The following is a 15,702-nucleotide window of genomic DNA, read 5'->3' on the forward strand; positions in this document are numbered from 1 at the left end:
TCATAGCCTCAGCATCATGGGTTTGAGCCCCATGTTGGGCAAAAAAAATCCTGCATTGTACGGGGTTGGAGTAGATGACCCTTCTGTTCCCTTTCCAACTCTACTATTCTCTGTGGCTGATGGTGAAGCCACGGACTCGGGTTTGTCATCTAGGCTGAACCCTCCTGAGAGAAGTCAAAAGGCTGCACTGCCGTTTCAGCTGGTCTAATAAAAGTTTCTTAAAAGTTTGTTTTTCACTACCACCACCACCACCAAGATGGCACACTACTTTGTGACATTTTGGTTGGCCTGATGAAGGTTTTTCAGTCATTTTCTTATGGGGGCTTTAGGGCAACCTTACCATTCCTGGGTTAGCTCAGTCGGTAGAGCATGAGACTCAGGATTGTCTGCTCAAGCCCCACGTTGAGCGAAATATCGAAGTGGGTTGGACTCACTTCAACGCTACCATAATTCTAATTGCTCGCCTGTTACGTATTTAGGCAAAAGGCGCCTGCGCACACACGGGCATCTGGCACCGGGGTCCCCAAGTCGCCGCATGCGCGAAGCTCTTCCTCCCATGTGGAGAACGAACGAGGCCGGAAGCAGCGTATCCGGCGCGCGCGCGCCGCAGCTCCCGCCGTTGTTGCCAAGGCAGCTGTGCGTAATTACGCGCGCAGAGAAGGCGCGCAGATGGACGAGCTCCCGGCTTCGCGGGACTCCGGGGACTCCGGCCTCGCGGGCTGCCAAGTGACGCAGCGGCTGCAGCTGCTGAGCGTGGCTGGAGCTCCCGAGGGGACCTCGGCCGGGACCTGCCCACCGGCCCTTGCCGTGAAGGCGGGCGAGAAGGGGGCCACGGAGGCCTCCGAGGCTCCGACGCGGCTTCCCGAGGAGGCCGGCCCTCATGGAGGCGGCGTGGAAGGAGGAGCCCCGCAGCCCGGCCCTTGTCCCGGCCTGCTGCAGCCGTCTGGCACGGCGGAAGAGGAGCCGCTGGGAAATGGCTCCTCGTCGGCGGCCTCCGTCAGCGGCCCGCGGCTCAGTTTCAACGCCGGAGAGGGAGGCGAGCCTGGCGCGGGACATCGCCGCGACCCCGATGTACCCGCTGCACCGGCAGACGAGACGCTCCTCCTCGGCGAGGGAAGGGAGGAGAAGCCACCGCCGCCCGATTTGAGAAGTTCTCCCTCGTGCCTTCCTGATTTTAACGGCGACCCCCAAGATGTAGGGCTGGGTGTCGCGGAGGAATCGAGGCCGGCGCCGCTAGGGATCGAGCAGGACTCGCCGGCAATGGAAGGCGGCGGCGGCGGCGGCGGCGGCGGCGGTGGCGGTTCCTCCTCGGATTCCGACAGGTGGGTAATTCCGCAAAGCATGGCAGGAAATCCGCCCGGCCGGAATCTTGCACTTTCGAACTTCGCGGGGAAGTAGGAGAAGAAAGCGGGTACAGTACTGTATTTGTACTGCTCGGGTTGTCACCTAGCTGCGCGTAACCTTTTAATGGCCGCGAGACTGGAGAAAAGCACTTGGGGAAAGTTAGACGCTGGAAAAGGACCTTGCCTGGCTTTGCTTCTGCATTGCTGGTTTTGTAGCAGGAAAAATGTCGCATGCAGCTCTATAGAGTCTGTTTTATTTTGTGCTACCTTCCAGTTTTGCTTGTCACCAGCTTTATAAAAAGCACGAGATTTTTCTTTCTTACGTTAAAACTGACGTCTATCCTTACATATGCTAGGGCAGTATGCAGCAGCAGTGATTAAGTTAATATCAAAACAAATCTAAACGGAGTTCGAAGTAGTTAAAAATGAAGGAGCAGACTTCCAACACTTAAAAATGCCCTAGCTTTTTTTAATCTTAACTGGCTCTTGCAATAAACTTGTTTATGCCCAGACATATTGATAAGAACATAGTATGCTGGATCAGGCCAGTGGCCTGTATAGCCTAGCGTTCCTCATCATGGTTGCCTAAAGGAAGCCTAGGAAACTGCTAGTTAAGTGATAAGTAACAGAACCAGATGTATATTTATTGGGTCTATTTCTCAATGCTACACCAGTGTGGTTTAGTGATTAGTGTTTGATGAGGTCACTAGGACCTTGGAGACCAAAGCCCACTTGGCCCATGAAGCTCACTGGGCGGCCTTGGCCTAGCCACTTCCTCTCAGCCTAACCAGCTTCACACTTTTGTTGTGGGGATTAAATGAGGAGAGGGCAAACCACATTTGGAGAAAAAGGTCTTATAGAAATCCAGTAAATAAATGGTTGTAGGTACAGTCATACCTCTGGGTTATGAACGCTGTGGGTTGCGCGCTTTCGGGTTGTGGACCGTGCTGAACCCAGAAGTTCCGGAACAGGTTACTTCCGGGTTTCGGTGCTTGCACATGCGCAGAACCACAAAATGACGTAATGCGCAGAAGCGGCGAATCGCATCACGTGTGTGCGCAGACGCAGCACTTCAGAGTGGAATGCTGCGGGTTGCGATGGTGCCTCCCGCACGGATCACGTTCGTAACTAGAGGTATGACTGTACCTGAATGCTTGAACAGACCTAGTCTTGTCATGACCAGAGCTATGTGTGCTGTTAAAAAGTTGAATATTAATATACTGCAAAATGTACTGTTGCAGGCCATCTGAAATCGCTGTTGGGCTGGGCATGGGGTTCAAGGGGTCTTGGTCCTCAACCAGGGCCTATGCTTCTTGGGAGAATTGAAGACAACAGTGGAGGCTGTCCTTGCTTTAAGAAAAATGATTTATTCACATGTTTACAACTAAGTTTAGATTCAGGTAGAAGTTGCAGAATATCTTTTGGAGGACCAGCATAGTGCTCAGCTCAACTGTGTTATGCTTTTGAACTTTTTTAAAAATGTTAATTCTTGTGGGGAAGAACATTGGTACTGGCCAGAGTCTGAATAAGTTGTGGGCTCTCTAAGAGCCTTTTGCTTGGAGAGGCTCAGCAAACAATTGTTTTGTCCCTTTCCAATCCTGCCCCCTTTCCTGCTCCCTCCTCTGCAACTCCTTCTGCAGAGTCCAGCTAAAGCTCAGAATTGCATCTCATTCATGCCTTGATGGCAGGCTACCAAGTGAACCAGAGTTTTGGGTCCAGTGAAATTTTGTGATCATAACAGCACTTACCAATCCAGAATTGTGTCCAGTGGTATTGCTCAGCTGACAGGAAGGATGTTAGGATTTCCATTTGCTTCCTTCCCAAAATGTGCTCTAGAGGGTTGGGGCGAGCTGTTTTTTTGGGTCTTTGTGTGTGGTTCCAAGCAATAGAGGGAAACCACTGGAAATTACTTCCCTCCCATTCTGCTGATTGAAACCTTACCATCAGTTGAGTGACCTGGTTGGATGCAACCCATAGGCTTCTTTTGCTACTATATGAACAACAATTTCTTTTAAGATTTTTCTATGAATAAAATGTGGCAGGAGATATTCTGAAGAATAAAAATAAAATTTAACTTTTGTGCAGTGATACAGACAGTTCATCTACAGACAGTTCATCTTCTGTCTCCTCTTCTTCCTGTCTTCCAATGCTGTCTGAAGATGATGATCAGCAATCTAAGACTGAAAATAACTCTTGCCCTAATAGAAAGAAGGGTGAATCATGTGAAGTAAGTATGTTGATTTATATGTAGACAATTCTCATCTACATAGAGTTGGATAGTTTATCTGCAAATCTTACACTGTAGTGCTTTTATAGGGCAGAATTAGATGTTGTCTTGGAAAGGAATGCTCTGAAATCCCCCCCCCCCGATAAATGGGAATGTGTGGGGGTGGGAAGGAGGGCTGCTTTAAACCTTCCTATGTTGGATGAGTCTTTACTGCAAATGTCAGCCCAGGGCTATCACTACTCAGTCTTGAATTGCAAGGGAAAATTAGTGAGTGGAAGGCTCAAGTGCTTCTTCCCTTAACCTCAGTACAAGGGACGAAACACTGAGACTTGTTTGTTGCATCAGCTGGAGCTTGTGGACCAAGGTCCAAGATGTGCTGCGATTACTGTCTCCATCTCCACCCCCTGCCCAAGGGTCAAGAGAAGCAAATAACAGGCTGCTTGCTTCCTTTTAGGCACCCATGCTGCCTTCCCTAGTTAATGAGAGCTCAAGAGGCATGAAGACACCGGGCATGCACATCCTTTGTCTCTTTTGGTGATTTGTAGGGAAGATAGCCAGAGGAGTTCCCGTTTTACTATGCTTGCCTTTCCTTGGGCACCGTGCATCCAAACATGCAGAGTTTGCTAAAATTAGATGTTTTGACCAAAGGAAGCTCCAGGGAGGCTCACTTGGCATCTTCATTACATATCTTCAGGTGCCAGTTGAAAACATTCCTCTCCTTCCAGGTTGCTTAAACAATCTATGGTCTTTTAAAGGGGGAGTGTTGTTTTGTTTGCTATTATGTTATGTATTTTTGTGTTTTTATACATAAACTCCCCTGTGATCCTTGAATGGAGGGTGGTATATAAATTTAATAAATAATAATAAGGTTAACTAATTGTGGATTTTAGGTCTGCAGTTATATATTGATCCTCAGCCAGACAACTACAAAGAGATTATCTAGGGTGGGCAGCAATAGGATTAATATTTTATTATGAAAATAAATTCTGAAAATTATCCAGCAGGAGCCGCTTCCTGTTGAAGATTTTACTATAATTCTTCCTGAATCGGTTGAACTTATGCCTTTTGGAAAAGTTTCCAGCATCATTGAGCACCTAGGTAAGCGAATGTTTGCGTGTGTGCATGCTTTTTCAATAATTGTTCTCCTTCATAGTTCATAGTGTATTTAGAAGCTTAATGTTTTGACAGAGGGGTTCCTTTTGGAGGAAAGGCAGGATATAAGAATAAGTCATAGTATGATACCATATTCCTAAGTGTGTAGATGCCAAGTGTATAGAATAGTTTAGTGTCAAGAGATAGTCAGAACCTCTAAATAGAATGCGTACTTTTGTTTCATCCCCTGGTTTCATACACATCTACCCAAAACCTATATTTCATTCATGCCTACCTTTCCTGCATGCAGATGTGCATCTTGCCCAGGGCCGGATTTAGGTTTGATGAGGCCCTAAGCTACTAAATGTAATGGTGCCCTTTATATGTCCATCTGTCCTTTGTCAACACCAAATTGTTGCTGTTTTTTATGTTGAATATATGCTGTATAGTAATTTATGGACCCAATACCGGTAGGTCCATACATAACACAAAACACTGTTGCTGTATGTATGTGTGTATGATTTTATTTGTTTTTTATATTATATTTTGGAAATGCACATCCAGTTTTCTTTGCCTTTAATTTTTTTTGGGGGGGGGGGTGCTCCAAGAGAGTAGGGCCCTGAGCTACAACTTGTTTAGCTTATATGTAAATCCAACACTGATCCCGCCCCCCCCCCCTCAGGCTTCCATCAAAATGCACCCTGCAATTTCTTCTTATGCTTCCTTTGTCTCTCCAAAATGTGTAGTGGGTTTCTTCTGCCTCTCATCTCTGTGACTATTATTGCATCACATATAACTAAAATCTAGACCTTGCCAAATTCTCATTTTGACTCTTCTGCCTCCTTTTCTTCCTCACTAGGATCTCTCCTTGTTTCAGCAGGACGCCCTTGCCAATAAGATTATTTCGTCTTGAGAAATCCTAACTTTTCTTCTAGTTGTCAATGCTAAAACATGTGTTATGTGGAAAGTTGTCTGGGGGCACCAATTGAGCCACTTGGACAGCGATAAACTGCAGTGCAGTGAGACTAAGGGATGATGAAGAAAAAGCTTTGTAGAATGTGTATCATAGAAACAATGGCAATGTGTGAAAGTAAATAGAAAATAAGCTTTGGAAAAGGTAGTGGTTTTGTGCTTGGTGTTCAGTTAGTAGTGATATTTTAGTATTGGGTTGTATAATTGGGAGTTTCTTAATAGCGCCACGAACACTGCAATGTCAAAGATTCCATTGGCAAAGGATAATTCTCAGGAATACCAGTAGTCCACATAGTTCAGTTCTATATTGGTGGCAATATTTTTCATACTTTCTGTGGGCATTTGTCTACTCTTCATTAAGTTGAAGGTGGTAATTCTGGAATTGCAGCTAAAGTTGGAGAGGAAGAGAAGAGGAACACACCATAGTACCACAGAGCTGGCTGCAAAAATCTGTATCTTTAGGCAGGATTCAGTATATATTAAATTCTATTACACAAATTAAAAATCTACTTATTCCAGTTAAACCTAGAGGCAAATAAGATTGTCCATGCCAGAGAAGGCTGCATGATTCTAGCAATGCTGTTCCAAAAACTTCTGAGTTTACCCCATAAAATTAAAATACGGAGAAAGCAAAGCTATTGGCATGCATGTGAGATAAATGGTTTCTTTTTTAAAAAATGTTTCTGTTCTGTTCTTCCTGTGGGAGCCAACAGCGATGAACAACATAGAGAATACAATAATCAAAATCATCTTAAAAGCATTTAAAAATGCATCTGAAACCAAAATAATGTACAAAAACATTAATTGAAAACATGTTGTTGCCATGCTTGTTTTGAAGCAGCATGGTATGAATGAACTGCCATAAGGGGGGGGGGAGGGGGGAGAAGTATTTTTGCTGTTCAAGAAGGAAAAGTGTATTGAGCTAAATATGCTTGTCTATATTTTGACTCACGTTGCGGGTCTGCCTTCTGGTCCCCTTAGCGTTACCCCTCTTTTTGTGCTTGAAATGGTACGGGCCAGACACTACTAGCATGCTGCATTTCTCCTAAGACTGTGAATCTGTAAATGAACCCCATTGAACAGAGTGGGACATGAGTCTGAAAAAAATATGCACAGACTTTCGCTGCAAATCTTACCTTTCTAAAAGCAAATGGATAGGTAACAGATTTAAAGTGACAGGGTTTTTCAAGGACATTTTCTACATAGAACACGAATCATAGTTTAGTCTGTCAATTGCAAACGATTTAAATCAAGCCTAAAATTGTGCTGATAGCTGTATGAAAACACGCATGCAGAAATATAATGTGACTAGTACAACTGAGCGTTCTTATTGGATGCTCAATCCATTGTGATTGTCACTAAAATATGCATTTTAAAGTGACGTCTTTCTTTTTGAGTTAAAGTCTACTCAGTAGTTCCATCTGTTCAAAACATGGATCATTGTACTTGGGTTTTTCCAACCTTTTTTTTTCTTCCTGGGGGTACATTTGAAATTTTGGGAGTGCTGTGGCTGCTGCACCTCAGTCCCCTCCCTCCCTCCCTCCCTCCCCGATTATTTTTACACAAGGTCCTCTGAAAACCATTGTCACAGCATACAGTGATAGACTAAGGGTAAAGGGGACCCCTGACCATTAGGTCCAGTCGTGACCGACTCTGGGGTTGCACGCTCATCTCGCATTATTGGCCGAGGGAGCCGGCGTATAGCTTCCAGGTCATGTGGCCAGCATGACAAAGCCGCTTCTGGCAAACCAGAGCAGCACATGGAAACGCCGTTTACCTTCCCACTGTAGCGGTTCCTATTTATCTACTTGCATTTTGACGTGCTTTCGAACTGCTAGGTTGGCAGGAGCTGGGACCAAGCAACGGGAGCTCACCCCGGCACAGGGATTCGAACCACCGGCCTTCTGATCGGCAAGCCCTAGGCTCAGTGGTTTAACCACAGCGCCACAGTGATAGACTGCAAAGCTGTAAATCACAGATCAGCAGCACCAAAGCACAAAAATATTGACGTAAGGCACAGATCCTTAAGGATCTGAACAGTTTCAAGATGGGATCCTAATAGATTACAGAACATATACATGGACAGATATTCTGATAATGTGAACAAGTGGGGAAATGCCTTGCAACTCACTACAGTAAGTTACAGGTTTTGATTTACAGCTTCAGGCCTTTAAAGAAAAGTTAATATGTGGTACAATATTTTTTCACACTTGATGAGGTGAGAAGAGAGAGACCAAAGCCATTAACGGACACTCACAGGATCACTGTTGCTACTATTCAACTAAGTTTTATTTAGAGTAGACCTATTTGAGTTAATGAGTATGACTAAGTAAGGTCCTTTAATTTCTGTTGGTCTGCACCCTGTGTAGTCTGGTGTTAGCCAGAACATGTTACAAGAGTGTGGTTTTTTATTTTTCTATTGCTTCACCTTTATAGCCCTAGTAGGGATCGAACTGTCACTGCTGCATTAATTGTACTCTGGAGTTGTTGTTTTTGTGAAGGAGTGATGAATATGAATATTTAATTGATCATTATACGGTCTCAGAATGGATGGCTTCCTTGCCAGGAAATGGATTTCCGTTAATAAGTGTTGCAGAAGCATTTTCTTGCTTCTGCAGCAATGAATATTAGATTTTTGCAGGGTAATTGGGAGTAATTTACATTTTTATTAAATGATATCAAATCACCTGTCTTCTTTTTAGTTTTCTTCTTTAGAAATTGACACTCTTTTACATAGTTTCATGCACTTCGGATGTTAAACGTGAAATATGCTTGTCAGAAAGTATATAATAGGAAAGGTAACAGTTTATCCACCATATCCAGAATTCATTATATTGCTATTAGTTCTACAGCAAAGTGTCACAGTGCTTTTCTCGAAGCTACTGATCTTTGCGTCTTTTAATTATACCATCCCAGTGAATATCAAGCTTAATGGAGAGGTGTAGCATTCTGATAGTTCTAGCAGAAGTTGATAGATGCCTAACTGCCATGCGTAGAAACAATAGAGCTTTCTAATTTGCAGCAATAAGCAATTGTAAACAGTGAGCTTAGTGAGTGCTGAGAATGCTACTTGGTCTCACAACGAGCTCATCACATGAATACCTTCAAATGGGGCACTGCTTTGCCAGTGCGCATGCTGGTTTCACATGATGCATGGCTCTAACTTTATTCATCAGTGCAGCTATAGATTACAGTAATATTGTAGTTTAAAGTAGTTCCTCACACTTGGGTTATGAAGGTAGAAGCAGGGCCATGAGATTTAAACTAACACTTTTTAACCTTCTTTTGGAAAAGGTTGTCAGCTTTATAATATTTCCTTTTTAGTAATAATAGAGTCACAGAAAGGGCTACCTCCAGTCAATGAAGATACAGTGCTTTTTAAAGAAGATCGGCATTCAATGGGAAAGGTGAGCAAATTGCACGTGTATATATTATTTTTTAAAGCAGGAATGGGGAACCTCAGGCCTGGGGGCTCAATGCAACTTTCCATCTGGACCTCGGGATTCTCCCCAGGCTCCACCACTTGGGCCTCCCCACCCCTGGCCTGCCGAAGGCGACCCACAAGGGAATGTGGCCCTCAGACTCAAAAGGATTCCCCATCGCTAATCTAAAGCCTTTTGGCTTTTTGCATTCTGCTCATTATGTGCTTTTATATATTTTTGATTCATGTCTAATGAATTTCTGGGGGAATTTTTTTTTTAAATAAAGAACAACTAAAGAGGTACTTTGCCAGTATAAAGGCACTATCAAGCTACCTTACTTACATAGGCAGTAACATTGAAGATACTTAGCTGTACTTTCAAACAGATGATTTTGAAAAAATGACTCGCCATGTTGCATAGGTTCAGCCAGTGATAAAATATAGATTGAAAGCCTTTGTTTTAGATTGTATGTTGCAAGGCCTATTTCTGTCTTGTGCTGCACTTATTTACATATTCAAATGAACTTGGCTTTTTCTGTTTGAGCATTCAAAGAAACATGCCTAAAATCAATGGGTCCCGGAGGAGAATTCTTAGGGTTGTGTTCAGCAGTGTTGCCCATCTTATTTTAAGACGGCCATTAGCAGAAAAAGGGCAGAAGCAATTTTCATGGATTCCATCTCCCTTCTTAAGCCCCTGCACCTTTCCTAAATCACCCAACCATTTCGGGGGGTGGGGTGGGGGGTTCACTGAAAACTGCTTCCTTCTTTGTTCCTCTGACAGAAGCCTTATGAGCAGCTGAGTAATGCTACATTATTTGATACAACATAGTATTTTATATTGGGTGCTTCAGTTCCCCAAACTGGTGCCCTCTATGTGTTTTGGATTGCTTCTATCATTAACCCAAGCCAGTATGGCTGTGCTGGCTGGGGCTGATGAGAGTTAGTCCAAAACATGTGGAGGCTACCAGGTTGGTGAATGCTAAATTATTGAATGTCTAATGTTGGTTTTTTGTCTTGTAGGTCTTTGAGGTCTTTGGTCCTGTGTCACATCCCTTTTATGTGCTACAGTTTAACAGTCCTGAGCATATAGAATCGAAAGGTATTAAAATGCACGAGGCTGTATATTTTGCTCCGTCAGTTGAAAGCTTCACCCAGTATATATTTCCAGAAAAAATAAAACAGTAAGTTTTTTTAAGTAAATGTGTGCATCTTACTAAATAGATTTAGAACTCATCTCCCTGATGATGCATTCCAAAATGCTTAGACAATACCTTTGCTAGCCATTAATGTCCATATACTTACAATCCCTGATATATGGATATGAGACTTATATGCAGATGTTCTGTTTAAAAGATGCAAGTATCCTCTGAGATGCTTACCTTGGTTCTCCTGAAGATTTTCTCATTTTTAGCTATAAATTTGGTATGGAAATACACAACTCACATTGCCCAGAAGGCTTTTTAAATCCTAGACTTAATGTAGCCTTCAAATGATCCAAAACCTATCCCTGAGCATAATTAGCCATTTGGATTTAGGATTCCTGATTAAAAATTGTAATGATTTTGAACAGAAGTTAAAATCATGTGCTATATCCTCTCCCAGAAGGGTGTGTTTGGGATAGAGGAAGCATCTATCCTCAGCTTCTTCAAATGTTGCTCTGTTGATACTCCTGTTTCTTATTCAAAATGTTCATCAGATCAGGTGGAAATGGGTTTGTCCCTTATTTGTGGCAACAGGCTATTCTCTAAACCAGTGGTCGGCAAGGTTTACCTTGCCTGGGCTGGTTCACTCCAGCGGAGATTCCTCTGTGGGCCAGATTGCGCATGCGCAGCCTCAATTTCCGGCATTTGTGTCTGCGCAGATGTGATTTCCAGCCCTGCGGAAGCAAGTCACTGTGCTGGTTTAGCTCAGTGGGTGGGGACTCGCCAAGTGGGCAGCTCGGTTTGGGGGTGGCTCGTGGGCCGGTTAAATGTGGCCCACGGGCCTTAGGTTGCCTACCCCTGCTCTAAATTGAAAGCCTCATTAAGTAAATGCAGCATGCATGCACCCAGAAGTCCTGCTTTTTAAAAAAATCTGTCTTAACCTTATGCACGCACACAGGAGTGTGGAGGAAGCATGGGTGAATCACTGCAAATATTGAGAAGCTCATCTGGGGCGTCTATATCTCCATTCTGCTTTCCCTCTCCTGAGTAACTTGCATGTTACATGGAAGTGGGGAGGGTAAGGCTCTGAGCCATGATGAAATCATCTGCTGCAGCTGCTATGCTGGGGCTTGGACTAGATCAGGCCCTGTCAGTTTCAGTTAAAATCTGTTTCTGTTTAGAGAGTGGTATTAGGGCTCACTGACAGTCCTATCTCAGTACTAAAGATAGGAACCTGGAGCTGAATGAACTGTGACTCGCCTAAGGCCACTTGGTCAATTTGTCACAGAGGTAAGACTTGAACTGTTGCTTTCTGGCTCATGCTGCTGGCAAATATGGTACACAATTGAACTGAAGTGGGCAATTTGAAAAATTGCCACTGGTTTTCCGGCAGGGTGGATTCGATTTAAATCAAATTGATTTAAATCACGATTTAAAGCACTAGTCAGTAAGACTTGATTAAAATCTTCTTTTTTTCTTTTTTTTTACAGAAAAACTAATTCTTGCTGGTACAATCTTAATATTTACAACCAGATGAAGGTTTCATTTTTGGAATAATAAATTTTCAGAGTAGTTTTTACAGTTATATCAAAAATTACTGATTTGGTTATACTACTAGAAATACATTGACAGATGAAATTATTGTGAAGTTTAATAAGTTAACTGTTTATATTTGGAAAACTTCTGCTGTACGTTATTGGAAGGAGAAAAATAATAATCATTTCCTTAATAACAATTTAAACAATTTATTTAACTAAAACAATAACATTATAACATTTGTATCCATGTTTGTTAACTGATATGGTTAAACGATTAAAAAAAAACCCCCCAAAACCCCCCTTAGACTGAGTTTTAGCACACATGAAAAACTTAAAACAAATCCTTATAAATCCTTATTTCCTGATGAATAGCCTTTGGACTATAATGTAACTTAAATAGAAAATTATCTTTTTCCTCCAAAAGCATTTTATTTTAAAAATCCAATTTAAATTTTAAAAAGCGATTTAAATTTAAAAAATCTGATAATCATTGATTTTTATCCACCCTGTATTCCGGCTTTTCCTCTTGCCCAGGACAAGAAAACTCTCAAAGGACAAATGTTGTCTTAGGAATCACAGTTCTTGCAAACTTTTAATTAAATCTGATGTTCCCAGACTGGAATGTTCCATATAATGTTCCATATATTTCTTTGCCATGTGTGGTTTTGCACATAAGATGAATTAGACATTATAACATGCAGGTGAGTTTTCCTATGTGAAATTTATATCCATGGTGGGAGCTCTTTTGAGTGTTCAAATTCTGAATGGCTGAGGCTGCAGGTAATATTTGAGTTGTGGTTTTTTATTCTTTCCTCCTGCTTGAGGGTAAGAGTAACTCATGCATAGAGATAATGCCCAGTATATAGATCTTTCACTTTGTCTCATCTTGCAGAGAGAGAGGATCTGACGCATCATGGAAAAATGATGAAGAACCACCACCTGAGGCAAGTACATCGTTTTGTGTACTAATTTTATACTTTAAATGTCTGTAAGTGGTTACTACTTAAAGAGCCGTATTCTTGCGGGATATTATATGTGTAGAAATTCACTTGAGCAGTGTCTGTCGTTCAACGGAATATGAATTTCCCTGAGAGCATCTTAACATTTAATTGTCTGAACAACGCCAAGAGATAACGCTGCATATATCTTGTCTGCATCTTCATTACCTCTTTATGAGAACCAGTGTGAGTTCTTTAGCTCCCTGTATCAGTATTCTGAGGGCTGGATTTTCAAAGTAGTTTGTCAATCTTTAAAAGGTTTTAGTTCATCCTCAGAAAGAGGATAAATTGACTTGGATCCTAAACTGCTTCTTCATTGGCTTAATGAAGGAGTAATTTTCTATCAGTCCCCCCCCCTCCACCTGTAGCTCCCCACATATCCTATAATATTCTCAAGGATCAAGCTGGGGGAACTCCCAATGGCAGATTTTTCAAGTGGCTGCAAAGGGGAGGGGGAAAGGCCAATTTTCATTAATATTATGTTTCTGAAAGGCAGGTTAGAATCCCATGGTCCGCAACATGCCATGAAGATCATGCTTTTAATCCTATGTAAATAGTCCTTTCTTATATTTTTCACGTTGTTGTTTGTTAATACCCCACCCATCTGGCTGGGTTTTCCCAGCCGCTACTACTACTCTCCAGTGGTAGTAAAGGTGCTTAGAGTGTATTCCAGAATGTCATATTTATGAATGAGCATCAAATAACCTGTTATTGCCTGCTGATAGCCAGTACGAAGAACCAATTGGTATTTTCTGCTCAGTTTCCAGTTTCTTATGTAAATATTTTGATCTAGGCTTTAGATTATAGTGATGATGAGAAAGAGAGAGCAGCTAAACAGAAGAAGAAATCTCAGAATTTAAAAAGAAAGAAGTGCCGCCCACAACCAGAGGATTCCAGTAAGTCGGTGCTATTACGGAATTTTAATGTTGGGCCTCAAACCAAATTAAAGTATAAAAGCTCAAAATCCCACTTCCATAGATGGATTACTCTATTATTATTTGAATATAGCATAATTGTAAATTTTAGCCCTTGCGTGGGAGAACCTTTCAGTGTCAATATTGCCTTTATCCTGAATAGATTAACAGTGTGGGATTGCAGGAAAAAATTGTCATTTATTCTGCTACGGAAGCTTGAAATGTTTATTGAACTTTTACCACACCTTTCTACCCAAATGAACCCAGAAGGGGGACAGTCCGTGTTCCCCATGATACCATGTTCGCAGGGTAGCCCTGAATTACCAAACGCCACAATTGCTTTTTCATTTCTTTCTGTAGATGGGAACGGAGTTCATTACCAGCCCAGAAGACAATATCCTTCGGATTATTCACATGGCTATTTTGGGAGAGAACCCAATCCTACCTTTGCCAGGAGCAGATTTCCTCATTCGTCTGCTTCCCCACGTTCCTTCCAGCAGTATGGAACGTCTCCACAGCATTACTCTAACTTTACAGAACTGCCAAAGCCTTCAGCTTTTTGCCAGCAGCAGAGGCAGGAGAGCCTGAGGAGACACCAATATTCTTTTCCTCCCCCAACATTTGAAACTGTTAATAACGAGGCGAATTTCCCACCTCCTCCCCCATCTGCAACATGGGGGTGGCCTCATGAGTGTAGTCAGAACGCATATGACCCATTGTTCTCACTGCTGTCCTTGCCGCCGCCGCCACCACCTCCAATACCACCTCCACCTGCTGCTCCCCACAATGCTCATCTTCCTTAGAGCAAAGTGGTCCTTCTGTCTTTCAGGGACCTGAGGAATCTATAATTGTGCACCTGATGCTTTGTGCATTCTTACGCGCCCTGTGGAGAGAGTGATTTTCAAATTATGTACAAAAATATAAACTTTGATGTTTTTGTATGGAATCAAAAGTATAAACCATGTATATATTTTTGTTTTTAGAACTGACAAAAGAATAGGGGAATAGTGGTTTAAATTTTATAGAGCATACCTACATCTAATGGAAATACTAAAACATGACTATATTTTTATCTTGAGTTTGTACAATCCAAGTTCCTGGAATCTTTTTATAAAACTGTACATTATTTCTATAGTAGCTGTCCTAAACTAATGTATGTATTTGTCAATGCAATAAAAGATTGTGTTTGCGGGATATATACCGTATATGGAATAAAAAGTTTATCCAAGAAATACGTTTAAATTGTGAATTATATGCTGAATGTGTGGCAAAACATTATCCCATGCCAACAAATGTCAATTCCTAATAAAAATAATGTATTGTCCTACCAAGACCTATTGAGTTTAGTGGGCACGTGCTTAACGCGTTCCTTTTAAATTTTAGGTTTTAACCATGCTTTATTTAGTAATCAAACAGGTGTATGAAATGGTGAAATTGGCTTGTTGACCATTTTGGTGGTAATTAAAAGTTTCGGTGATAAAGTTACCACCTTTATGTCTGGTTGACATAAGAAGTTACAGTACAAGTAGCCTGAATTAGCTTCTGTACTGCATCATGAAAATACATAGCAGTAGGAAGAAGTAGTAGTATTGTCAGGTCATTGAAGAAAGTCATGTGTTCAGATTAAGATTGCTAATAAAGTTTCACTTCAGTTTCCACGTCTGATACTACGTGTCATTTTTGAAGGCTTAAGCGCCTTGATGTGATTGATCAATGGAGAAACTAACCACTGGATCTGAATATAGGCTTTGTGTTTTGTGTGAAATTGAAATAAAGAGACTTTGTTCAAATTATGGTGTTGAATAAAATGATGTGTCGTGTCTGAAGTATGTATAGGTTTTGGTCCTAAGCTGAACAAAGTTCATAAGTGAATCAAGCTAGGTTATACATATTTTTTGCCAGTCCAGTTCAGGCTGCATGTTCAAATTTCTTCTCATTTCTTTTTTAAGCATCACTGTGCCTGCATTTTCTGTACTGTCTAGAGCTAGACTTTAATTACTTTCCCCTTCACTTTTCTGTGCTGACTGGTATTGGCAGGGTGCCATTTGTAGGCAG

The 15,702-nt window shown here is 41.9% G+C and overlaps 1 protein-coding gene across 2 annotated transcripts; it reads left to right on the forward strand.

Annotated features, from left to right (window-relative positions):
* The first annotated feature begins 563 nt into the window (after positions 1 to 563).
* NAF1 (nuclear assembly factor 1 ribonucleoprotein) lies at positions 564 to 15,437 on the forward strand. Of its 2 annotated transcripts, none has more exons than XM_088660044.1 (8): positions 564 to 1,322; positions 3,429 to 3,570; positions 4,575 to 4,668; positions 8,959 to 9,041; positions 10,076 to 10,236; positions 12,628 to 12,679; positions 13,527 to 13,629; positions 14,008 to 15,437. In XM_088660044.1, the coding sequence occupies exons 1-8, from the start codon at positions 670 to 672 to the stop codon at positions 14,448 to 14,450; spliced, it is 1,731 nt and encodes a 576-aa protein (XP_088516170.1). In that variant the 5' UTR covers positions 564 to 669; the 3' UTR covers positions 14,451 to 15,437. The 2 variants fall into 2 exon arrangements, with proteins under 2 accessions (XP_088516170.1, XP_088516166.1); XM_088660040.1 differs by having other exon boundaries at positions 565 to 1,322; positions 4,572 to 4,668.
* The last annotated feature ends 265 nt before the right edge of the window (positions 15,438 to 15,702 follow it).

Source organism: Zootoca vivipara, chromosome Z1, assembly GCF_965207765.1.
Source record: "Zootoca vivipara chromosome Z1, rZooViv2.hap1.1, whole genome shotgun sequence".
NCBI classification, from domain to species: Eukaryota; Metazoa; Chordata; class Lepidosauria; order Squamata; family Lacertidae; genus Zootoca; species Zootoca vivipara.

Excerpts from the sequence above, each read along its gene's own strand:
- NAF1 (XM_088660040.1), top strand. The coding sequence starts at position 670 with ATGGACGAGCTCCCGGCTTCGCGGGACTCCGGGGACTCCGGCCTCGCG. Across the intron at positions 9,042-10,075 it reads ATCGGCATTCAATGGGAAAG|GTCTTTGAGGTCTTTGGTCC; the intron begins GTGAGCAAATTG and ends TTTGTCTTGTAG. Across the intron at positions 13,630-14,007 it reads CCCACAACCAGAGGATTCCA|ATGGGAACGGAGTTCATTAC; the intron begins GTAAGTCGGTGC and ends TTCTTTCTGTAG.